Source organism: Gracilinanus agilis, chromosome 2 (genome assembly GCF_016433145.1).
Source record: "Gracilinanus agilis isolate LMUSP501 chromosome 2, AgileGrace, whole genome shotgun sequence".
Classification (NCBI taxonomy): domain Eukaryota; kingdom Metazoa; phylum Chordata; class Mammalia; order Didelphimorphia; family Didelphidae; genus Gracilinanus; species Gracilinanus agilis.
In genome coordinates this window covers 133,326,511-133,353,607 of record NC_058131.1, presented here as the reverse complement: position 1 = coordinate 133,353,607, position 27,097 = coordinate 133,326,511, and the positions used below count along the sequence as shown (strand labels likewise).

The window sequence follows — 27,097 nt, the reverse complement described above, 5'->3', positions numbered from 1 at the left end:
CCTATTATTTACTTTCCTATCCTTTTTTGGGACCTTTTACAGGACTTCATTTTGGGTGTGACATCTTTTCACATTTCCTTTTGAAGCTTCACATGATATGTTTTCATTTTGTACTACTGTCCTCTTCTGAGCTTGTATTTTGTTCATCTCTCTTGCTGAGATATTTTTGTAGTCAGGCTTTTTCTCTGTCTTTTGTGCATTTTGGGATTAGTGGATAACTAGGATCAAAATGGTTAGCATGTAGTTCACAAGGTGAACTTTTTCTCATTTTTTTTATGGATGGGCAAAGAAATTAGCCAACATTGATTCCTTGAAAGACTCCTTTAATGATTGAAATTCTTGAAGATTTTCATTACTTTTTAGTTACGTTGCAATCAAGATCAACAAACATTAAAAAAATTAATCAAATGTATAAGAATGTTGGAAAATTCAAAGACTAATCCCTTAAAGCAGGGGTCGGCAACTTTTTTGGCCATGAGAGCCATAAACGCCACATTTTTTAAAACATAATTTTGTGAGAGCCATACAGTGCTCACAGTGCATGCTCTTGTAACAGTGTGCACTCCCATAACAGCACCTGAAAAAAAATTGACTTTATGGCTCCTGCAGAAAGAGCCATATCTGGCCCTCAAAAGAGCCATATCTGGCCCTCAAAAGAGCCAGATATGGCTCGAGTGCCATACATTGCCGACCCCTGCCTTAAAGCATGAATCTCAAGTTGAATATTGTTTATGTTACATAAATTTAAATGAACCTAATTTAATAAAATAATGAATTTGATGCTCTTCCTAAGAATATTTTAGTATAAAGTATAATTCAACACATTAACTTAATATCTCATATCAGAAACAATGATGAACATTTTTAATATTTTGATTTGTTAGAATCAATTACTTTGATTTAAGAACTAACTTCAGGATATATAACTTGCGAAAAAAATTATATCATTTAAATAAAATTTTAATAAATGAAATTGATTCGAATGATTTTTAGGATTTTGTAGATAATAATGTAGATTCAATTTTCTTACATGTGCAACTATGAAAAATTGTCATTTTCCTTTCTTGTCTTCTTACTCTAAAATATTCAAAGGGGAATTGAAGAATTTTTAAAATGTGTACTTCTATTATGAGTAATTTGTATCCCTTTACACATTTTTATGGCTTTCTTTTTTTTTGAGAGCTGTCTAATCATATTTATTATTGAATAATACTTTTTGTTCTCAGATATGAAAAACAGTTTTGTATACCTTGGATAGCAGACTTTTATCATAGTAGTTTGCTACAAATAATTTTTTTACAAGTTAGCTGTTTCTCTTCTAATTTTAAATATATTGATTTATTCCAAGCCTTTACAATTTTATGTAATCAAAATCTACCTGTAATTATATATTATTTGATCAAGAACTCTTTCCTTATCAATAATTGAGAAAAATATATTGCTCCTCTAAGTTCTTTATGACATAACCTTTATATTTAAGTTATATATCCATTTGGAGCTTTCTAATACTCTCAGCATTCTTTTTTGAATAATGAGCTTTCCTTACCCTAGTGGTTAGAAATCTTTGAGTTTATCAAATGCTGTTTCTGGAGTTTGTGTACTTAATATGTTCTACTAGTCAACTGTTAAATTTTTAATCAGTATTATTTTTGAAGATTTGTTACTTTGTTGTAAAGTTTGAGCTATAGTCCTATTGCAATCCCTTTTGTTCTATTTTTCCCCATTATTTCCTTTGGCATGTAAAACTCTTTGTAATCTGCCTTCAACCTACTTTTCCAATATTACTCCTATTCGTTCACTCTGTGGTCCAGCCAAATTGGTCTTTTTGGTGTAATGATAGTCTCTTATATGTCCCCATGCCTTTGCACAAGCTCTCCCTCAAGCCTAGAATTCATTCTCTTTTCACTTCTGCCTAATACAATCTCTGGCTTTCTTCAGAGCTTAACTCAAGTGCCACCTTCTACAGGGTACCTAGCCTGGTCTTCCTAAATGCCAGTACCTCCCTGCTAGGAAATTTCTTTTTGCGTATTGTATATTTAATTTTCAGTGTACTTATTGTTTCCCTCAATACAATGTAAGTTCCTTGTGAGTAAGGATGTCTCATTTTTGTTTGTGTGTCCTCAGTGCCTAGCATAGTGCTTTGAACATAAAAGCTATTTAATACTTGTTGAATTGAACTGAATTTGTTAGGGGATTTTAACAATTCACATTTACATTGCCCTTTCTTACTTAAAGAGCATTTTACTTACAATAATCCTGTAAGATGGTATTATAAATATTATTTTCTGCATTTTGCAGATGGGTAAACTGACACTCATTGGGTTGAAGTGATTTGTCATGGTTATGTAGTTTGTAAGTGGCAGAGCTGTGACTCCAACCCTGATCTTCTGACTCAACGCTAATTCCAATCTTCTTTCTAGTATATCATTTGGTGGCCTGAATTAGGGTACAGTGGTTCCAATAGGATCAAAGAATCAATTAGGAGAGATTTTGGAGGGAATTCTTATTAGATGTAGTCACTAAAATAACTTTGAGGGCCCCAGCAGGCAGGGCGCACTTGAATTTTACCTTCAGATACTCATAATAGTGACTCATTAAATATTTGTCGAATTTGATATAACCACAGGAAATCCAGTGACTGACACAATCCAGGATATTCTGAGAATGCTGTGGTTTGGACACTTTTACTTGGGCTGGTTGCATCTTCTTTTTATTTTGTACTATATAATATTTATTATAATAGCATTCTGTGACTCATGAGGCAGAGAACTAACTGTCCAGGGGAAGATTTACTTTTCAAATCTTTCTTTTTTGTATTAGATTCTTTTATTATGAGTGCATGGGTATCTTTGAGTCATGAGTGATCTAATGGAAGCAGGATGCAGGATGGGGTAAATAGTAAGGTCAAGCTTGTTGATGACAACAAGGGAGGGGTCAAGCACCACACTCTGATCATGGGAACAACAGCCAACTCTTAGATGTGCTGTCCCCATGGAACAGGAAAAGAGGAAAGGAATGTGGCTTAGAAGGATGAGCATAGGGGAGGGAGACAGGCAATTTATGTGACTAACAAGCATTTGATAAAATCATTGTTACTAGTCCTGCAACTTTCCTTGTAATATAAGATGCAAACCAGTTCTTCTGTGTGCGACCATTGGTCCTAAGGGTACCATTGATCCAATGGTCCTCTCTGTTACTTTGTGTAGCTAGGCTCAAGGCTTTGGTTTGTTATTTCTGACAGCTACAGCATGTTAGGTAATGGGGCCTGGTAAGAGACTCAGGAATTTGGTGAATAGAGGTTCTTCTAGAAGCTCCAATTATGGCCCCAGTTAAGATAATATTAATTTTTGATGTATAGAGTATTTTATTTGAATATTCATTCTCTCAATCATCCTAAAAACTTTGCTTTGTTTTGGACTCAATGAGATTGATATGTCTCCAGTACTTTCTGTTTTATATAACTAATAGATAATTGGTGTTATAGGAATTGAGTTAAAGGGAAATGCTGATGTTGGTACATAGACCTGGGAATAATCTGCATAGAGAAATAGCTTAACCCCTGGGAGTTGATGAAGTTACCCAGAAAGAGGGTAAGATGAGAAGACACCCCAGAACAGAACCATGGGGGAATACTCACAGTTAGGGGGCATGATAAGGCTGCAAGCCAACAAAAAAGTCTTAGGAGTAGTCAAATGTGTAGAAAGAAAACTAGAAGAGAATAATGTCATGCAAACCCTCAGAGGAGAGAATATCCAAGAGGAAAGTGAGGTCAACAATTTGCAATGTGTTGATTATATACTTATACGTTCTTCTTGTCTCATTAGTAGGTGAATAGATTTTTTTTTGAGTTTCTGTATTTGTAGCCTCATCCTCTAATACTATTTTTGGCATGTAGCTGGTATTTAATAAATACTTCTTGATTATTTCATTGGCTTCAACCACACACACAGCATAAGCATTCTGTGATCTATCAATCACTCACAAATGTTCCACATTCATGACTATGAAAGATGATAGTGTAATAAAGAAGGATGATGGAGGGCTTCAAAATATCATATAATCTGATTCATATTTACTGTGCTTCTAGCAGAAGATAGACTGTGATAACTGGCTTAGGGTGATATCTGGTGAATTCTAAATTGTCGAGTTTGAAGAAATGTGGGTGTTTTCCTGATTGTCTGCAGACTACAGAGGGGCTTTTTGGAGTTGTGGCTTTGCTAGTCCTACCTCTGCTCCAAGAAGTGATAGTATAAATGATATTTTTCTGGTGAGTTTAAACTCCCTATAAGATTATCCCAGTAACCTAACATTATGTGGATTGGCCTGTCGTGTCGTGCAATAAGTGTCATCCGAATGTGGCTGATTGGTGAATCCTTACTTGAGCTAATATGTGGAGGAATGCCTTTTAAGTTTTATTGCTTTATAATCTGATTGAGTTCATGTATTATTTCTTTTAGCATGTTATCAGTTCTTTCAAGTTATATCTGGCATATATAGTACAATCCCAAGCAGGGAGTTACATGAACTGCCTAAGCAATTCCATGTTAAATTCTAGTTTCCCTTTTTAAAATACAGAGTTGGAAGAATAGCAGGAATGAAATTTCAGAATCCTTTCTATTATTGTAGTGGTTGTCTTCCCACCCACCCCCACCTTTAATTGTCAATAAAGATGGCTTTGACCAGCTTGCAAAATACTGAAAGACCTAAACCCAACACATAGTAGTAATGTGTATTGGAGAGAACATAAATAGGTCAATAAAATCTCAATGTTTTCTCTGTTGTAGCATTTTACTGAAGAACTGACCTCAGGTTGCTATGGAGTAAAAGTAAAAAGGAGGATAAAAAAACAATTCCTGATTGGCCCACTTTTTCCATTTCCATTGAAATCCAGGAGGGTATGGAAAGGAGGTGTGACAATTTGAAAGGCAGAGAGGAGATCACAGAAGTGTGAAACTTGCCACCTTTCTTTTCATTCCCTCTGTGGCATATGGACAGGAAGCAAGTGCCAAGGGCTCCCAAGAGAGGGGAAAGTTGCCACTGTGCTGTTAGCTCACACGTACCCAGAGTTTCCCTAGCCTGAGTGGTAACCTACTAGAACACATGTAATCTGTTTAGTTGCAAAGGATTGGCCCAACCAGTATCTGGACACTTAAAACAGAAACATTAAATAGCTATGAGTCCATATATATATATGTATATATATATATATATATATATATATATATATAAAATCAACTGACACACTTCATAATCTATGGTAGGATTTAGAATTAGAAAGGATTTTTAGAGATTATCTAATCTAATTCAACTCCCTAATTTTGATATAGGTAGAAAAAGGCTTGTAGAGCTAAAATGATTTGCTATGCTTATATAGGTAATGTAATTTAGTAAATTGATGGCTTATAATTTCTTGTGTATTGCACTTGGTATTCAGGGAACAGTCATGAAGAGCAATGTTTAAGCTGCTATGTTAAGTCCATGCCAGAGCTAGTATTTGAAGCCAGGATCCTTTGCATCATATTCAATACTATGATACTATAACATGTTTCCATCATAAAGTTATCTGGTTTCAGCAAACATTCATTAAGAATCTTTGCATTAGTCAGGAAGTAGAAGAAAAAGTCTAGGTTTGTTTTTTGTTACTTATTCTTAAGGTTTAGAAGGTAGGACCTGGTGAAATGCTCACCTAGGCTGTAGTTCTTTTGCTTTTGGCTGTTGAAGGCACTTGGGCTAAATTCAATTGTGGAACTAAATGGAGGGAAAGCAACTTGTCAGAAGAGTAGGTGAATAAAAGCTGAAGCCAGTTGTGTCTTCTGAAGTCTGCATATGCGAAATTGATTTTTCTATCATTTAGTTATTATTACCATTGGTCTAAGAATACCAACATGAGAAAGCTCATTTCAAAATGTTGCTTTCTGACTCCCACTAATGACATTTTAATAAACATGAAAATGAGTAATATGGCCTGAACTGTAATGGAAAAGCAAATAGTTGCTGCAGAAGTCAAGTTAACTTGTTGACAGCTAAAATGATCTATATGCATGTACTCACTTTTAGTGAGAGTAATGTTATCCCCATTTAATAGATAAGGAAACTGAGGCCAAGAAGTTAGGTGACTTGTCCAGGTTCACATAGCTAATTAAAATGTTTGAGGTAGGAATTGAACTTAGGTCTTTCAGACTTCAAGTCCATCACTCTATCTGCCATGCCACTTCCCTATCAGTTCTTATTTATATGGATGTCCTTGTAGAGAAGCCTATTTCTCCCTTATTTTCCTCATTCCTTTTCTGCTTCTTAACTTTGACATACTCTCATTTGAATGTGACTGGGAAGAGTTGATTGAAGTTTATGACTAAGCATCTGAACCCAAAACTGAGGATGCAGTCCTTGAGATCATAGCAAAGGGTGTATTTCTATGAATTATCTTGGATATAGAGATAGGGCATGGTGCATGTTTGTTTGTGCTCAGTAGATTCATATTAATTTTTTGTGTCCATTAGACTATAAGCTCTTTAGGAGCAGATATTATGTTTTGCCTTACCTTATATTCCTGGAACTTAGCTTAACTCTTGGTACATAGTAGACTTGTTGCTGTCTGAATCTTTGGTCTCCCAAATAGAGTTTATTTGAATATGCTTGACAGAGACATATATCATGACATTTCAGGAAATCTATTAAAACATAAGCCACTTGGCTTTCTTTTGTATTTGAACATTTTTAAACCCACCTGCAAGGCTATTCAAAGAATAAACAAGATTAATGTCACTCACAAAAAGCTATTATTCGCATTGGTAGAAACTTATAATTTTAACAATATTTTAGTGTTTCTGTGTATTATGTCTTATGTCATGCCAGATACATGCCCTTATGGAAAATTCAAGTTTTTTATTCTTTTTCACAGTTTTTTCTTTTCTTTTGTTTAGTTCATAAATTTTTATTACTTCTTATCCTATTAAGATTTTTTTTTTTAGCAGATGGTTTGAAAAAGTCTCCAAAGGCGTTTTTTTTTTTTTTTTTTTTTTTTTTTGGTGTTCTTTGTTCCAAACATAAAATTTTATGAAGAAAGAAAAGCAACATATTGTTATAGCTGATCTAATGATACATACAGGTAGTTGTGGGAACACCAATTGGAAAAGAAGTTATACATCTTAATTATACTCGTAGCTCACAAAATAGATATATTATTTGAAAAACATAAATTTTAGGAACCAAATAAATGTGTTTTCTTTACTTTTGAATAGTTTACAATCATCTGCATTACCCATTTATAAATCCTCACTTGAAAGTTCTGAAGTTCATTGTCTTTGATCTTATGATATCATCCATTCAGTTATCAATTCTTCATCCATACCCTTCTACATTATGGTGTTATAGTCAAGATCCTTACTAGCTTATTCTTCTTTGGATGAAATCTATCAATAAGCAATTGATTTATTTAAGGTATTCCCCACAGATTTTGTTTAGTGTGTGTTTTAGATCTGAACAATCATAGACAAGAGTTGGAAAGAAAGAATGAAGCAACATGATTGCCTGATTTTTTCCTTGGTCCATGTTGAAGTAAGTATTTATACTGTGACTTGAGTCAGGCCTTTTTCAGCCATGGGTAGCTCAAAGTTTTTGAGAACTGTTTCCTTCCCTGACAGCTTTGCTTTTAGTTAGTGAATCCATTCATTCTTGTCTATACTAACTTAATTAAGGAAAGATTTGAACAAACTTGGGTGAGTGCCAGCAATGATTCTTTTTTTTTTTTAACTCTTACTTTCCATCTTAGAATCAATACTATGTATTGGTTCCAAAGTAGAAGAACAGTAAAGGATAGGCAATGAGGATTAAGTAACTTGGCCAGGGTCACACAGCTAGGAAGTGTCTGAGGCCAGATTTGATCTCCCATCTCTAGGCCTGGCTCTCAATTCACTGATAAACCCAGCTGCAACCCCCCTTAAATCTTTTTAATCAGTATTTTAGAAACAAAAATTAGTTTCTTCCCCGAATAAAGGAAATGTGAAGAGTGACTCAAATTTTCTTTGTCTATGAATCAACAACTTTTAAATTAATCAATCAAAAACTTAAACATCCCTACTTAACACTAAGTAAGAGAGTTTACAAGTCACTTGCCAAATTGGTGACAACTCCATAGGACACTGACCACCCCTTGGGCAGTGCTAGGCAAATTGAGAGACTGCAATTGGTTCCACAAAGTAGAGGAAAGGACAGGAAGGGATGTGGAAAAAGGACTATAAAAAGTTCTGAACTTCCTTTCCATGGGATCTTTAGCTCAGATCTTGGGCTTGCATCCTCGGCTTGGACCTTTGGCTTGGATCTTGGACTTGGATCATTGCTTTTGGACTTTGCCTTGGGAAACTCTGTGTCAGTGAGCTGGGTGAGTAGCTAGTCTTCCTTTCTGGGATTCTGGAGAGACTGGTTCAGGAGAGACCTTCTTTTCCTGGAGGAGGCTGTGTTGGTAGAATCCTTGCTGAAGATACCACCAGATTTCTGGCTGAGGATTAATGGAAAATCCATGTGGGACAAGGAATGCGGTGAAGTCTTGCTGGGGCTGAGCCCCACACTGGAATAGCATTTAGGGTGATAGGCTAGATAATTCTCTACCTTCTTTTTACATTTTCCTACTTTTTTTTAAACCCTTACCTTCTGTCTTAGAATCAATACTGGGAATTGGTTCTAAGGCAGAAGAGTGGTAAGGGCTAGGCCGTGGGGGTTAACTGACTTGCCCAGGATCACATAGCTAGGAAGTATCTGAGGCCAGGTTTGAACCAAGGACCTCCCATCTCTGGGCCTGGTTTTCAATCCACTGAGCCACCTAGCTGCCCCCTACATTTTCCCACTTTCACTCTTTCCACCTCCTTGTAAATAAAACTACTAAAATTCATTTAGATTTAAGTTATTATATCTTTAGATTGGCAACCACAACATTACTATAGAATTCTCATATTACCATAAAAACCTAATTTTTAAATTTTTACAGAAGTTACTGTTCTTTTCTCACTTCATAGCAATAAAAATTCTCACTCACACATAATCTGACCTTCTGTTGGACATTTTACTAATTTAGACTTTTAATATCAGAAGCTGACATTCAGATGTAAAAATTAAGCCTTTCATTTAGGTCAGTGGATGCCACCATTTAAGAATAACAGAATTCTACTCAGCATGGATATGAATCCTACTGAAAAGAGTAATGCATTATTCTTTTATCATGACCTTTTTGCCAGATCCCATGGTGGTGCAAGGTAAAAAAAAAGCACTGTAGAACTTAATTTAAAGATAATTGATTAGATTTCTATTGATGGGATAGTATTATGAGAAAATGTTATGGAATAGAAAAACCTTCCTACATGAAAAGCTTCTTGAAAACTTCAGAATCTCAGTGGTACAACTTTAGTAATCAGTATTCATTTCTTCAGCATTAAATGGGATGGGAAAGCATGCTTTCACTTGTGATGGAAAGAGTACTGCACTAGAAATTTAGAAGCCATGGGGCAGCTGGGTAGCTCAGTGAAGTGAGAGTCAGGCCTAGAGATGGGAGGTCCTAGGTTCAAACCCAGCCTCAGCCACTTCCCAGCTGTGTGACCCTGGGCAAGTCACTTGACCCCCATTGCCCACCCTTACCACTCTTCCACCTATGAGACAATACACCGAAATACAAGGGTTTAAAAAAAAATTTAGAAGCCGAAATTCTCTGGAGGCTGTATTTTTAAAATTGTAAAATATTAATTTATTAACGATTGCTCAAGATTTCCAACTAGTCAGTAGATTCCCTCCATAGTTGGAACAGATGCCATAGAACTTTAGCAGAGCAGAAGGCCAGGGAGGGGAGGATAGAGTGAGTGGCTGACAGTTAGGCTAGGCAGAGAGCAGAGGGTTAAGCAAAACCAAAAAAGTGGTGTAAGCATAAGCGGCTAGGTAGCTCAGCAGCTAGTCAGGAGAGCTGGACCAGAGAGAGAGAGGCATAAAAGCCCCAATTTCCTCTCCCCCACATCTTATATACTCTTTGCAACATCACCATTCAGTCCCTCTCCTGGACATCCTAAGCATTTCTGATTGGGAAATTAAGGATGCGGGGAGTGGAGTCAGAGGCTGGAACTCCTTTATCATAGGAAGGAGAGTGTCCCAAGGATGCCAAGAGACACCTGGAGCTGCTAGAATGGCCAGGCAGTGTATGTTTCCCAACATAGTGGCTGCCTAGCCAACTTCATTACCTAAGAGTTCCAGCCCACAGACAAACAAGGAGCAGGTCTCCACCCAGCTTGTAAAAGATCTAGACAAAAGAAGGGAGGACCTAACTCAGTTTCATAGCCTGGGGGGAGAAACTATTTGCCTCAGCTTTCAAATCAAACTACTTCATGGGGTTGTTGGGGGGGGGGTAAGGAGAGAAACAAAGGGGAAAAATGATTTACCAATAATATTCCAATTCTACACTACTTTTCTACATATGGCTAGACTTGGCTTTGTCACTAATTCATTGTAGGATATTGGGATAATCATACTTAATTTGTAAAACTATTACTATCAGTTTGATTGTTAAATTATCAAGTTAATTATTTATACTTCTTTCAGATCCATAAGGGGGCAAAAGACTATGTTGCACTTATCTAAAAATATACATGGATACTTTTTTCCTTTAATTTTTCTAATTACATTACTATTACACAACTATGTCATAGTTGTGCCACTCTGGAGGATCTAGGCTCTCAAAGATTTTGCTTTCCTCATTTTGATGAGGGATCACTGCTAATCATCATTTACATTCAAAATAAGATTGTTGTTATACATCAAGACATAGTCAAGATTTTATTATCTGAAATTTAATTTTTAAACTAGAGAGATCTTTTTGAAGTATTTGGTATTTGGTAACTATGGAAAGATTCAAAGAAGATAATGACATTGTTTTAAAAAGGGTATTTGTATAAGTGTTAAGATTTTTGTATTGCCTGCTGTTGATAAAAATGATAAGGATTCAAAGTTTTTTTTCCTCCAACGGTAAAGGAAAATTAAAAAAAAAAAAGAGAGAACATATAGATAGTGCAATGCAGGATTCAGACTCCAGTCCTCTTGACTTCTAAGTTTAATGGTCAATAACAGTGATGGGCAAACTTTTTAAAGAAGGGACAAAAGGAAAGGAAATGCTCCTCTGTCAATCTGTTTCTAAGGCAACTCTTTCAAAGTTTCATTGTATTCTACTCATTGTATTTGTCAGATTAGGAATAATATTGCTCAGAAAGATAGAACATTTCAGGGAGCCTCATCTGGCCTGTGGCCATAGTTTGCCCATCACTGGTCTATAATGTTACAGTGTTCTATCCATTATGCCACCTTGCATTCAAAAGACAACATAGTAATTCAGGAAAAATATTTTGTAGTTGAGGAAAAGATACTTTCCATGTATAGCAGTGAACTAATGTGCTTCATTTAACCCATGTAAGTATCTTCAATTTTGGTAGATGAGATGGACCCACATTCCAGGAATTCCATTATATGAGATTAGTCTATATGACTGAACCTTCTCTTAAAAAGGGAAATGAGATAAGTGAAAACTGAAATATTAACCAAAAATAGAGAACAATGGAAGATATTTGGAAACTGTGACAATAAGATAAAAGAATATTTTTAAGACAAATAGGAACTGATATGTAGTGAGGCATGGTGACAGACATCTGAACTCCCAGATACCTGGGCGACTGAGACTGGCAGATCTTTTGAATCTAGGATTTCTGAGCTACAATGGACTAAGACAGTTGGGTGTTCTCACCAAATTCAGCATCAGAGGAAAGATGCAAGAATATAACAGGAAGACCAAAAAAACAAAAACAAAAACAAAAACAAAACAGTATTGTGGGAATACACTTGCCTTGTAAACTCAAAGAAAAAAAAAAAAGAAAAAATCTTTTAATTTAGTTCTATTGTGAATCCTTTATTAAATCTTTGAAAATTTTGGAACTAATAATAAGGACCTAGATGCCAAATACTGACTTTTTTATTCTTATCAAAACTAAAAATTAATTTCTATAATTGAATCACCTTTATTATTATATTATCAGTTTTTAAAAAAATGTGCTGTCACATTTTCTTTTTAAGTATTCAAGGAGCATTCCATTAAAGACCCATCTATTTTAGCCTCTCTACTAGGAATAACTCCATTGAAATGAATCTATACAGTAAATAGAGCTGTTTCATTTTTATATTTATACAATAAACTTGTTTGGATGCAAAAAAGCTATTGCTTTAGGCCCTTAACTCTAGTCTGAATTAGTTATATATATATATATATATATATATATATAAAAATAAAACCAAAACCCCCAAACACAGCAATATGGCGATGTTATTGAATTCTCAATACTTCCTTCTTCTCCCCAATGAGACAAAACTTTTAAATATCCATAAGATAGTAAATTATAATCCATTTAAAAAAAACTAAAATAATTAGGGATTTTATTTCTTTCCCAATTAAAATAAAATTATGAACATTAATCTCTGAGTTGTCTAACCTCTCAGCTCCTACCTTTCCTAAGCACCTTTTTGTCTGAGTCTCTAATGCCTATGCTTTTCAGGGACTCAGGTATCTACTCCTTCAACTCCCACTTTTCATTAAATCTAGCACTGTAGACATGGGTGGAGGTTAGATTGTGGAATAAAGAATATGAAAATTTTAGATCCATCTCTACAATAGAAAGCCAAACATCTCTTGATCTGATTTGTTTACAATGTAATTTGATAGAATGAAATGTTATATAGCCCATTGTTAAAAGTTACAGAAGCTTTGCTAAGATTATTTCTATTTGTCTTTTCCAATTTTGCTTGAATGCCAGCTGATTGTTTATCTCATAATTAAGGTTTTCCTAGCAGATCTTATGTCAAACAGACATGATTAACACAGGTCACTGACCAGCTTCTCTTCATAATCATTGGGCCACAAACTCACATTCTTCATCTAGAATCAGATGTGCTCACATAAAAAGAAGAGGTTACTGAGTTCAAAACTTTTCTTTCAGTCAAGATGCCTTGCATACACTAGGTGACAAGACTCCTTGATAGACATGACTATAGGTGCCACAGGCCTAATAAAGTGCATTATAAATTTTTTAAATATCTTTTTTGAACTGAGAAGATTTTAAGACTGGAATAGGAGTAAGAGAACACAAATGGATTCAGCATTTCCTCCAAAGTTAAAAATGAAATATTAGAATGACTTCACAAGATTTGTAGTGTACATGCTAAACAGAAACTTTGAGAGGCACTACCAATATTTAGGTTAATATAAGTTATAGAGTCAGCCATCCTAAGAGAAAAAAAATCTTTATTTTTTAACCACATTCACTTCCAGACCTAAATTTGGCTTGTGCCCTCAAAAGGAAAACTCAGAAAACTGGAATCAGGATCAGTCTGAGGAAAATAATATATTTCTTCAGACTTTCCGCAGTACTTGCTGAGCAGCTCTACTACCTCTTTCAAAATATTAACTTTCATTTAGCACCTGTCCTTTGAAAAATTAAAAAATATGGCAAATAGAAATTCATATCTCTTCTTCTTCCTGAAACATTCCTAAATGATGAATGCTTTCATAGTTGGTACAAATAAAAACATACCAGAAGTCTGCAAATGAAATAAGCTTTGACTAAAACACAATGAAACCTTCTAAATTAAAAATGTAAACCTTTTTCTCCCGTTGCCGCGAAAGGCACTGAACCAATGAGTCTGCACAGTAGCAAAAGAGACCCAGGCTCTTTGCCATCAAAAATATACTAAGTAGTGTTTTTCTTTGGGAAACATTGGGAGAGGAGAAACCTAAATCAGGAACCATATTTCAACTTCTATTGGAGTTGAAGACAAGTTAGATACAGTAAAACTTCAACAGCAGTGCTTTCCTCAATTGAGTTAGTTACTCAAGAAATAAAAATTGTTCTAAGAAAGAAAAGAAATACATTTATATTCCTTTTGAGGCAAGGAGGGAAGTCTTTTTGGCAAAGTCTTTATTTTCTTCAACCTCGAAACTTAATCTTCAAGTTCAAAGCTTGTTTCACTGTGTAGTTCAGGATGAGCTGACTTTTTGTGCCTTGAGCATTTCAGGTTCAGAAGATCACCTAAGTCATCAATCTCTTTCAAGACCTGCAATGAGAATATTAGAGTACATTTTGTCATTTATCATCACATTGATTTGGGGTGTTCTCTCCTTAGGAGAACATGTAAATAGCAAATACCAAATAGGATATACCTATAGTATTGGTTGCATGGTATTCAATTTTAAATAAAAAGAGTACTATTTTGTAATTTTTTAACCCAGTCTTATTCACTTTTTTTTTTAATTTTAAACCCTTAACTTCTGTGTATTGATTTATAGGTGGAAGATTGGTAAGGGTAGGCAATGGGGGTCAAGTGACTTGCCCAGGGTCACACAGCTGGGAAGTGTCTGAGGCCGGATTTGAACCTAGGACCTCCCATCTCTAGGCCTGGCTCTCAATCCACTGAGCTACCCAGCTGCCCCTCTTATTAACTTTTAAGTTGTTGATTTGATCTCTTTACATCCTCAAAATCCTACTTATCCTCCAAAACTCATCTCATGTGTCTCCTTCTATAAACCATTTCTTGACTCTCCTCTTCCCTCTTCCCTTTACCCACCAACCAGAAATGATTAACTGATTTGTACTGTTTTGAATCTGGATTGTGTGGGAATGAGTAATGGGGTTGAAGTAAAATGTACTTGTTCTAGTTTGTATACTCTATTTTCTTCTCTTTTAAAAAAGATGGGACAATATTTGCCTCCTGCCAGCCTTATATGTCTATCCCATTGTCTAGTATCCTACTTTAAAGACGAGGAAGCTTATGGTTACAAATATTAAGTGATTTTTGGAAGTGGTAGTGTTCTTCCACATGAAAAATAATTTTCTACTAGCCTCTTAATCAACAGTCAATGAATCAGGTTGTCTCTTGGCCTTATCTTTAAGACTCTCTAGTTCTACAAAGACAGTAGAAATGGGAATCCCTACTCTGATAAATTATTACTGCTAGAGACAAACAGATGTGACAATTGTATGGTGTTTCAAGGTTTTCAAAGTATTTTCATCTGAAAAATCTATTTTCTCTGAGACCTCGTTTCCTCATCTCTGAAATAATACCTGTCTTAGTTACTTAAAGGACTGCTGTCATCTAATGAGGTAAAAGTTGGGAAAGTGCTTTAAAAAGTCTTAAGTATGATATAACTATAGAGGTTCATTAACAGTTTCATTCATTAGTGCTTTCTCTCCTCAAGTTATTTTGTATTTACTTTTACTTTATATGCTACATTTTCCCATTAAAGAGTAAGGTTTTTTGATGGCAGGGTTGTTGTTGTTATTTTTGTTTTGGTAGGGGTGGGTATTGTGTAAATAGAATTAGCTTGATCCCATTAATAGTCAAGAATCTACTCAACCCAGGCATGCTAATGATGTCACTCCCACCTCCCTTAGTGGGGAGGGGAGACGAGTTACCCACACGTGACAATAAGTAACAAATCAAGAATAAGGGACTGCCCTTTGGGCAGTCCAAATCAATGTAGAAACTGCCATTTGTCCATTTGAATTAGAGGTGGACCACAGGAAGTGATGAAAGACACGATCTCTTTAAGTAAGTGAGGGAACTTCCTGTGGGGCAGTTGCCGTCTGGAACTGGAGGAAGAAGCATCTCCTGAGACCACAGACAGCTTACACTCCTGTATTGTCACATGGGTAAGTTAGGCTGGCTTCCTTGGCCTAGCTGGGCCAATTCTAACTCTGCCTATCTGGCTGTTGGGCCTTGTGGCTTACAGCTTCATTTATTTAGATTTCTAACCTCCCTCTTCTCCTTATCCCTACTTTACCTTCCTGATTGTAAATAAACTCCTCAACCCGATGCTGACTTGGGTCTGATTTAATTACGGAATCAACCTGAATTGTTGATTCCTGGCGGCCACATATTTTAACATATAGATAAAATAACTAAATTTTAATTCTTACAGTATCTCCAGAATTTAGTGCAGTGGCTTTGTATGTAGATGCTTAATAAGTGCTTCCTGAATTTAAATGATTCTGGAAAGCTGGGATAGCAATACTTGTACTACTACCTACATCAGCATTCTCATGAGAAAAATGTTAAGAAGAAAAGATTCTAAGCTATTTCACGAAGGATTTAATTTAGGCTAAATATAGAATTATAAATAATTTGAGTCGTTAAAGTTAGAATGGATGGGGTGGGGGAACAGGACCATAATTTGATGGATTCTATTCATGGAATCTCCTTCTTGCAGACCTTTAAAAATCGCAAAGTTTTAGATGTTGTCTTAGCTGAAGGAAAAAAGATAGGCTAAATCATTGATTCCCCCTGGTGGGTGCTGCAGCGATCCAGAGGAGCGGTGATGGCCACAGGCACATTTATCTTTCCTATTAATTGCTATTAAAATTAAAAAAAATAATTTCCAGGGGGCTGGAAAGGAGGTAGTAGGCCAAAAAAGTTTGGGAACCACTGGGCTAAATGATGCCTCTCAGGTATGCTTGTTTTTCTGGAAAGTAATTAAAGCTGTAAATGTAATGATAGTCAAAAGGTTTGATAGTCAACAAGCATTTTTAAGAACCTTCTATATGCAAAGCAAAATGCTAACAGTTCATCTTATAATAAACAAAATGAAGACTTTAGTCAGAACTAGCATTGCAATTAAGGTGTATGTGTTGGTATAGGTCAGGAAATTTATATATACCTCAAATTCTAGTGTAATTTAATTCAACAAGAATTTATTAAGTTGCTGCTGTGTACAAGGCAGGCTCCTAGGTACTGGGATATAAAGACACAAAGATATATGTATATGTATAAATATTAAATACATAAAAACTAAATATGATAAAAATTTTTTTTGTATTCGTGTAAGTATATTGGGAAGCACTAAAAATTGTGGTCATTAAAAAGACCTACTGTAAGCTGATGGTATTTGGAATGAGTCTTAAAGAGAGCAATATATTCAAAGAGGTGGAAGTGAGGTATGAGTTGAGAGATAGAATTTTGTGTACAAAAAATATCGAGTTGAGCCAGTTTGGCTGAAGTAATAGATCAAGTGAAGGAGAATTATATGAAACCATCTGGAAAGATAGATTAGTGCTAGGTTATGAAGGTATTTCAATGCCATTATCCTAGACATAATAGAGAGACACTGAATCTTTTTTTAATGGGAGAGTGATGTCGTCAGACCTATGCTTTAGGAATATCAGTTTGTAGTGTAGACAATGGTTTGGAGAGGAGAGAAGAGAGGTAGATAGATTAAGAGGCTATTATATTAATCTAATCTAATAATATTAATATAATAATATAGTATATTAATAATTAATATTAATAGCTGATGTGGACCTTTTGGGAATACATATATTATACATATATTATATAATATGTTGTAGAAATAGATTTAATGAATCTTGGTAATTGGTTGGATATGAACATAAGGGAGAGTGAAGAGACTAGCTGATTTTGAGATTGTGAAGATGGGTAACAGAGAGGGGAAATAATGAGTTCTGTTTGGGGGCATGTTGAGTTTGAGATGCTTAGACAATATCCAAAGGGAGGTGGGGTAGGTGATTTGGTGATATGGCCCAGGAACTTTGGAGAGAAATGGGGGCTGGATTTATAGATTTTGAAGTTGCATGCATAGAGGTGATAATTGAACCCTATGGGAGCTGATGAAATCCCTGAGACAGAGAGAGTGTAGTGAGACGAGAGCCTAGAATAGAGGATCTATGCATAGGTTATTAGGTATAAATTCCAGTTTTATTTCTTCAAATTGGATGATGTATCATATTCTTCTGCTATGACTTACACAGGAAAGACTAAAATAGTTGAGAAAGGGGGCAGCTGGGTAGCTCAGTGGAGTGAGAGCCAGGCCTAGAGACAGGAGGTCCTAGGTTCAAAGCTGGCCTCAGCCACTTCCCAGCTGTGTGACTCTGGGCAAGTCACTTGACCCCCATTTCCCACCCTTACCAATCTTCCACCTATGAGACAATACACCGAAGTACAAGGGTTTAAAAAAATAGTTGAGAAAGAAGGCCAAATTTGAATTTATTTTCATATCACTTAAAACTAGATGGTTTTGGTATATCTGTTATCTAAATGGGTTACTTATTGTTCTGTTATTATGATGGGTTCATTTTTTTAACAACTATAAGACACACCTAATTATGCCCTGTTAAATCAATGTTATCTGTAAAAATTACAAAAGTATAAACCTTAGAATTTGAAAGTATCTTAAAGAGAATCTCAATTAGCTTGTACCCAACCAAGAATCTGTTTTACAGTTTTTCTAAAGGGAAGGCTAAGGTCATTCAGCCTGCATCCAACCTTCAATTGAAGATACCCAAGGTCTAGGGTATTGGTAGTGTGGATGAGGCATCTCAAAGCATCTCATTACACTTTTGGATAGTACTAATTTTAAGGAAGGTTTTCCTTCCATCGAACAAAAACTTGCCCTTCTTGAATTTCATTGCTTCCAGTTCTGTTTTTTTGGGCCAAGCAAAACAAAAAATTGTATCTGTTTTTGACATATTTAAAGATTATCATCATGGCCATGTCAAAATATTGACAACTTAATTGAGTTTCTCATTGAATTGGCTGATTCCTCTCCCCTTCCCCCAACTTAGTGAATTTATCAAATGGCTGAGTAACTTTTAGTCATAGCCTTAGATTTTGTCTACTACTTTAATTTGTCTCCTCCCTCCCATCCCAAGTCATTCAGCAAAGACCTAGAAAGCTTCAATTGTAAAACAATTAAATTCCTTTGGATACTGAAGTAGCAGAGCTTTCTGGGCCACAGGACCCCAAAGACTATAGTAAAACACTTCCTGAGAACTTACCCTGTCTAGCATTTCCTGAGTATGTGATGATGACATACAAAATCGAGCCCGAGCTTCTACTAACGGAGTGGCTGGAAAGCCCACCACTACAGTACCAATTTTTCTTTTTAGTAGTTTTCTTGAAAATGCACTGTGCAAGAAGGGGAGAAACAAAACAAAAAGAGAGAATTAGAAATAATACAACTCTATACACAAAGGAAAAGGAATTTGAGGAATTACAACTATGTGTGTCTAGTGCTTGAAAATATGGAGGAAATTTGCTTACAGTTTCTTTAAGATATTTCTTGAGACTCCAAAGATCTGATTTTTCATAAATGTGGACCTTTCTTCCACCAATATAAATTAAAACCTTCTTTAAAAGTTTGGAGTTGTTTCAGATGAAGAAATCAAAGCTATCAATAATCTTTTTGAGAAAGTGTCCTAGATCACTCTTAATTAGATAAATGCTAATTAAAACAACCATAAGGTACTACTTTACACCTATCAGACAGACTGCTATGCCAGTAAAGGAAAAGGATAAATTGGAGATGTGAGAAAATTGGGACACTTACACATTGTTTGTGGAATTGTGAATATCCAACTATTTTGAAGGGCAATTTTGATATATACCCAAAAGGCTATAAGATGTGCATACCCTTTCATCCAGTAATCCCACTATTAGTCTGTATTCCAAAGAGATTTAAAAAGGGAGGAAAAGACATGCTTGTACAAACATATTTATAACAGCTCTTTTTGTGGTGACAAAGAATTGGAAATTCAAGGAATGTCCTTCAATAGGGAAGTGGCTAAACAAATTGTGGTATATGATGGTAAAGGAATACTGTTGTATTATAAGAAATGATAAGCAGAATGCTTTCAGATAAAGCTGGAGAGACCTATATTAACTGATGCAAAGTGAAATAAGCAGAACCAGGAGAACATTGTACATGGTAAAAGCAATATTGTATGATGATCAACTATGAAAGACTCTTTCTCAGCAAAACGATGATCCAGGACAATTCTGAAGGACTCATGACAAAGAATATCTCCAGAGAAAGAGCTGTTGGAAGTTGGAATACAGATCATAGCACGCAATTTTCCACTTTAGTTTATTTGTGTTTTTATTTTGTGTTTTATGTTTTATACATAACTTTCCACAGTGACTAATAGGGAAGTATGTTTTACATGATCATACATGTATAACCCAAATCAAATTGTTCAACAACTTCAAGAGGATATAGAGGGAGGTAGACAATTTGGATCTTAACGTTTAGAAAACAAATGTTGAAAAATTTTATAACATGCAAATGGGAAAATAAAATAATTTTCGAAAAATTAATAAATGGGAGCAACTATGTAGCACAATGGGTAGAGTGTCAGGCTTGGAGTTGGGAAGTCCTTAGTTTAAATCTGATCTCGGATATTTTCTAGATGGGTGATCCTGGATAAGTCACAACCCTAATTGCCTAACCTTTATTGCTCTTCTGCCTTAGAAGTTGTATTAATTCCAAGATGGAAGGTAAGAGTTAAAAAAAATTAATAGATGGTCTTTGGGAGTTTCTTGGGAATGTTAATTGACCTTTGGTCAGCCTGGTGACTATTTATTTTCTTAAATAATTAAGGTGATACTTGGATAAAGACAAACATGGATGGAAGAAATATGTCTAATGTGGCATAATCTTTTAAAGTTTGTGCCATGTTGGAAAATAGTCTTTAACAACCCAGGGTTATATTTACATCTTGAGTGATAGGTTTACCACTTTCACAAAGAGAGATGGTAATTCTGATATAATCTTTCAAATATGAACTGAAACTGATTATTCAATTAATATTAAGATCACACTAAATACAAAGTCCTGTCATAGGTGCTATGAAAGTTGATTAGCCCTTTGTAAATGGCAATAAAATTTCCTGACCCTTAAGAGATGAATTTGATACCTTTTGAATGTGCTTTCAAAAATTAAAATTTGCCAAGCTGTTCTGATCTTGGAACATGATGATCTGTGAAAGTCAAAATTGCAGGTCCCCCAAATGGAGAGATGTGTGCTGGGCTGCAATTTATTTCCTATTATGGCATCTGCACATGAAAGTGGAGTAAGGGATATACTTTAATTCTTAAAAAGAATCATGATCTCAGACTTTGGGTACAGTATCTGACAGTGGAACTCAACCTACTCTTGCCTTCTTGCACTGTGCAACTCTTTTCCATGTCCAATAAATCTTTTACATATGGTCCAGACAAGGTGCTAGATGCCTTCCTATAGATGTTTTTTTTTTTTTTAGCATTGTTTGACTGTATGGCATTAACATGTTGTTATCTTGATTGTTACCCTGGCTTGGCTGTATTTTATGGATTGATTCATTGTTCTGTGTGAGTGATTCCTTTATTTGGTTATATCTTAAGCATTTAGAGTTCTCTCCAGGTGGAGGCATTCCTGAAGTAACAGCAACTTATAACTTTGGAAGTTTTTGAATCAAGGTTTTTCTTAGAGATTTTTTGGATTAAAGTCTTTTACTGTTGGGTTTAAGTTTGAATGTCCTAGTATGTCAATGCAAACCTTTTCATGTGCCAAGTCTCTTGGAGGTTTGCTTGTGTCATTGTTTAAGGATAATACTTTCCTTCCCAATGGTTTTTATTGTAAGTTGCTTTGCAGTTTCTTTCATATCATTGCCTGTCTGTGTGAGAAACTGCTCAGAACATCCATTTAAGCTTATCTCTTGAACTGTTGCATTTGGATTTGTCATTAGTTGATCTTTTTGTGTATGTTCTATCTTTATGCTATGATCTTGTATATCTGGAACATTCTCATCATTAAGTGTTGAGGATTTTAAATTTAAATCTGTTGTTACTGGTAGTTCGCATGTTGCAATTTCCCTATCATTTGTTAGTGCTATAGTCTTTATGTTTGGTTTAAAGTCTGGTGTAAATGCATTTGTATTTTGCTCCTTTCTCTTTGAATCATTGTCTTTTATCCCATAAATTCTGTTTTTGATTTCTATCATATCCCTGATCATTTGATTCTTTTCTTCTATCTGATCCCTATATTTAATCTTTGCTTTTCCATGTCCATAGTGTATTTCCATGCCCAAGTCTCTTATATCATGGTTTTTATGTCTTTTCCCATTGCCATACCCTTTGGGCTTTCCTTTATGTTCTCGGGCTATTTCCTGGTATCCTGTTTTCCTTCAGTACTTGGGAGTAATGCGGTTTTTCGCCCTGCACTACGTATTTTTGCATAGTTTGCAGGTCGGGAGCACGCTGACTAGATGATTCACAATTGTAATCACATTTGTTTCCTCTCTTGTGAGTGTTGTATCTAAATTTTGTGTATGTATTATTGTAATTGCTTCTTTTGTTGTTTTGCTGTTAAGTTGGGCTTTGAGGTAACAATTTTTCACTATATGCCCAGATTTCCCACAAAGAAAACATCTTATATTATAATTAAAGTTATTGCTAGTTTGTCTGGGTTGTTGGTACTGAGGTCTGGCTTTATATGTGTGTAGGGCTGCCAGGTTTTTGATTTCCTCTAATTCTTTTTGTTTGATGGTAGATTTAGCCTTTTTAAATTGCTCTTTTAAATCTTTTATGATATCATCTTTTTCTCTAATGGATTCTTTGGATTCCTTGGCTTTCTTATTTCCTGAGTGAACATATGCAGCAGTTTTACGTAGGTCTTCCAAACTTAATGATTCCCATCCTGGACAATGCATATTAAAGTATGTCCTAATTGGCAGGGAACTGCCCTTAATAAACTGTCTCCTTATGTGCTGCAAGTTGGATTCATTTAAGTCTTGGAACCCCAAAATTGTTTCCCCTAGCTTCAACAATCCTATATAAATATGTTGCAGAGTGCTCATTTATCTCCTGCCTTAACTTTTCGAATTTTACCCAGGAATCATGATGTTTAGCAAAGGATTTCATAGCTTCTACAAGATCTTCCCTAGCTCTTCCTAGGTATACTAGGTTTTGATGACTGTTGAATTCTAGATCTTCATAATACTGTGGCCAAGATGTTAAGTTTGTGCATATGGGTCTCCTCAATAAATTGTGCTTTCTCTGCTCGTGTAAATAATTCAGAAAGAAGAATTTCAATGTCTGAAAATGTGGGATTGAAAAGCCTTAATGCTCTCTTAAATTCTTTTATGGCCTTGAATGGATTTTTAAAAAAGGTAGGCATTCATTGTTTTAGGTTGTCTAGATCTGCAGCAGTGAATGGCTTATGTCTTTTTATATGGAGAAATCCAGAAACTGGGTGACCTGGATGGTTGTGCCATCTCACAGGAGTTGGGGGCAAGGATTCCCTATATAATGAGGTATGGGGGACCCCAATCTCATTCTGAATGAGGGCAGGGTTCACAAAATCCTACCCCAAGGTCAGTCAACTTCACAATGGGTGGTCTGGCTCCAAGATGGAGACAGCCAGACCAAGCTGTGGTTCCCCTCCCCCTTGTTGCCTCTCAGGCACTCTAGAATACTATCTGACTAATGAATGGCTTTTATTATTCACAGTTCAGGGATTGGGGAAAGGGGTGAAGGGCAGAAGGATTTGGGGTGCCCTCTTCTCTATTCCTATGGAGTCTCTCACTCAGGAGGGAAACTTTAGGGTTCCCACTCCCAAGCATCTCCCCCCACCTCTTCTCCTTCAGTTTCTATTTCTATTTCCTATTTCTATCCTTTTCTATAATTGAAAGTTAGACCAGAATGGGTCTCCCAGCAGCGTTGGATAATGGGAGAAGGAGCCTAAAAGATCACTCCCAAAATGGAGTACTAACACCTAACTAACTCTATGATTGACGTCTTGCTGGGTGATAAGCAATGGAATCTTTGACCAGAGAATCAGGGTTTCAATGTCCAAAGAAAGATCCTCAGGAAGCCCTCATGACTGGATTTGAGCTGAGATGTTCTCTTCCTCCCTCTCTCAGTCCTCTGCCCGAAGTCCTCCCTTCCTCCTTCCTCCTCCAGAGAATTCCCAGAATTCACTCTTGTCTTAACTGTCACCAACTGTCATCAACTGTCAGCCACTCTTTCTTTGGCTCTTCTTGTCCCATCCCCTTTGCACAAGTCCCATCCTTACACAGTGTACTACTTGAGTTGTAAATATTTTCCTATTAAAATTTTTTTTGATTGTTGTCTTTGTCTTAAAACTGGAGTCATGTTCGTTTAAATCTCCATGGCCATTGAATTCTTTATTGTGACAAACAAAAACATTTATGCAAAGCCAAATAATAGCCAAATTGCATCTGATGGTATAAACTGTACTTCACAGTATTATTCCTTATCTCTGTACTGAGAGGAAGAAAGAATGCATGCTTATCAAAAATTTCTAGGACCAAGATTGTTCATTATAAATCATTCCATTTAGCTGCTTTGGTGACATTGTCATTTACATTATTATATTCATTATATATATTGTTCTCTTGATTGGGATTTCTTTGAATTACTTCAAAGGAATTTCCTATGTTTCTTTGATTGCGTTATATTTTTAATTTATTATGATATACTAACATTCCATTTTACTTGTATACCACAGTTTGTTTAGCTATTTCCTATTCATTGAGAACCATTATTTCCTTTCCTTTTGCTATCACAAAAAAGTACCAGTATATTATTAGGATCTTTCTTTTTATCATGAATATCCTTGGAGTCTATGCAGGAATGTGCTGGTACATGGTTAACAATCAGCTCTCTGTTAGATTTACCATTGAAACCACATTTACCATACAAAATAAATGCATGTAAATCATCAGCATTTCTATATTTCCAACACATCACAGCAAGAGGTAGAAAGAGAAACACAATTTAAAATCACCCTAGACAATATAAAACACTTAGGAATCTAGCTACCAAAAAAAAAAAAAAAAACCACAGGAATTATATGGACACAACTACAAAATACTTTCCAAAAAATTAAAACTAGATCTAAACAGTTGGAAAAATATTTACTGCTCATGGGTAGGACTGCTAACATAATAAAAATGACCATTCTACCCAAATTAATTTACTTATTTAGTGTCATACTTATCAAACTACCAAAAAACTTTTTTTACTGAATTAGAAAAAACTATAACAAAGTTCATTTGGAAGAACAAAAGATCAAGAACATCAAGGGAAATAATGAAAAAAAAAAACTTGAAGGAAGGTGGCCTAGCAGTGCCAGATATTAAGCTATACTATAAAGCAGTGGTCTCAAAACAATATGGTACTGGCTAAGAGATAGAAGGGAGGATCAGTGGAATAGACTTGGGGTAAGTGACGTCAGCAAAACAGTGTATGATAAACCCAAAGAGCCCAACTTTTGGGACAAAAATCCACTATTTGACAAAAACTGCTAGGAAAATAGGAAAACAATATGGGAGAGATTAGGTTTAGATCAACATTTCACACCCTACACCAAGATAAATTCAGAATGGGTAAAAGACTTGAATATAAAGAAGGAAATTGTAAGTAAATTAAGTGAACATAGAATAGTATACTTGTCAGATCTCTGGGAAAGGAAAGATTTTAAACCAAGCAAGAGTTAGAAAAAATACAAAATGTAAAATAAATAATTTTTATTATATTAAATTGAAAAGTTTTTGTACAAACAAAAACAATGCAACCAAAATCAGAAGGGAAACAACAAACTGGGAAAAAATATAACAAAAAATCCTGACAGAGGTCTAATTACTCAAACATACAAGGAACTAAATCAATTATATAAAAAATCAAGCCATTTCCCAATTGATAAATGGGCAAGGGATGAATAGGCAGTTTTCAGATAAAGAAATCAAAAGTATCAATAAGCACATGAGAAAGTGTTCTATATCTCTAATAATTAGAGAAATGCAAATCAAATAAACTCTGAGGTATTTCCTCACACCTAGCAGATTGGCTAAAATGATAGCATGGGAAAGTAATGAATGTTGGAGGGGACGTGGCAAAATTGGGACATTAATGCATTGCTGGTGGAGTTGTGAACTGATCCAACCATTCTGGATGGAAATTTGGAATTATGCCCAAAGAGCAATAAAAGAATGCCTACCCTTTGATCCAGCCATACCATTGCTGGGTTTGTACCCCAAAGAGATTATAGATAAACAGACTTGTACAACAATATTCATAGCTGCGCTTTTTGTGGTGGCAAAAAACTGGAAAAGGAGGGTATGTCCTTCAATTGGGGAATGGCTGAACAAATTGTGGTATATCTTGGTGATGGAATACTATTGTGTTCAAAGGAATAATAAACTGGAGGAATTCCTCAAAGGAGGAATAAACTGGAGGAATGTGAACTGGAAAGACCTCCAGGAATTGATGCAGAATGAAAGGAGCAGAGCCAGAAGAACATTGTACACAAGAGACTGATACACTGTGGTAAAATTGAAGGTAATGGACTTCTGTACTTGCAGCAATGCAATGACCCAGGACAATTCTGAGAGATTTATGGAAAAGAATGATACTCACATTCAGAGGAAGAACTACAGGAGAGGAAACACAGAAGAAAAGCAACTGCTTGAACACTTGGGTTGATGAGGACATGATTAGGGATGTAGACAGGAAAGGACCACACCAATACAACTATCAACAATATGTAAATTAGTCTTGATTGATGACACATGTTAAAACCAGTGGAAATGTGAGTTAGCTATGGGTGGGGAGGGAAGTTTGAGGAGGTGAAGGGGAAAGTAAAAATATAAATCATGTAACCATGGAAAATTTTTCTAAAAGAAAAATCAGCTCTCTGAAAATTCAAGATATACTTTAAAGTTTAATCTGCAGTACTCAACTTTTTTCCATCACTTTCCTTTTCCTTTTTTTTTTTTAAACCCTTACCTTCCTTCTTGGAGTCATTACTGTGTATTGGCTCCAAGGCAGAAGAGTGGTAAGGGCTAGACAATGGGGGTTAAGTGACTTGCCCAGGGCCACACAGCTAGGAAGTGTCTGAGGTCAGATTTGAACCAAGGACCTTCTGTGTCTCTAGGCCTGGTTCTCAATCCACTGAGCCATCCAGCTGCCCCCTCCATCACTTTCTTAACAAAATACTAAATCAAATCCTGATTGACAGTGTATGATGATTTTTGAGATATAAATACACTGAAAATTTAATAATTGACTCAAAGTTGTTTTGCACTGGCTTTAGCATGGCTCTGGTATGTCTGGTAGTGAGGTCACTGTGCCAAAGGATATGAATAGTTGAACTTTCTTACTCACATAATTCTAAATTGATTTCCAGAAAGGTTAAATTGACTTACAAACCCTCATCTCCAAAAGAATATTAATATTC

General features: G+C 35.5%; 1 protein-coding gene across 1 annotated transcript in view; it reads right to left on the bottom strand.

The window, feature by feature from the left end:
• Positions 1–14,010: 14,010 nt before the first annotated feature.
• Positions 14,011–27,097, bottom strand: part of SPTLC3 (serine palmitoyltransferase long chain base subunit 3) — a 233,573-nt gene continuing 220,486 nt past the window's right edge. Inside the window, exons 11-12 of the mRNA XM_044660720.1 lie at positions 18,858–18,987; positions 14,011–14,124 (exon numbers count right to left, since the gene is read on the bottom strand). Coding sequence (XP_044516655.1) covers positions 14,011–14,124; positions 18,858–18,987 — 244 coding nt within the window. The remainder of the gene's footprint in view (positions 14,125–18,857; positions 18,988–27,097) is intronic.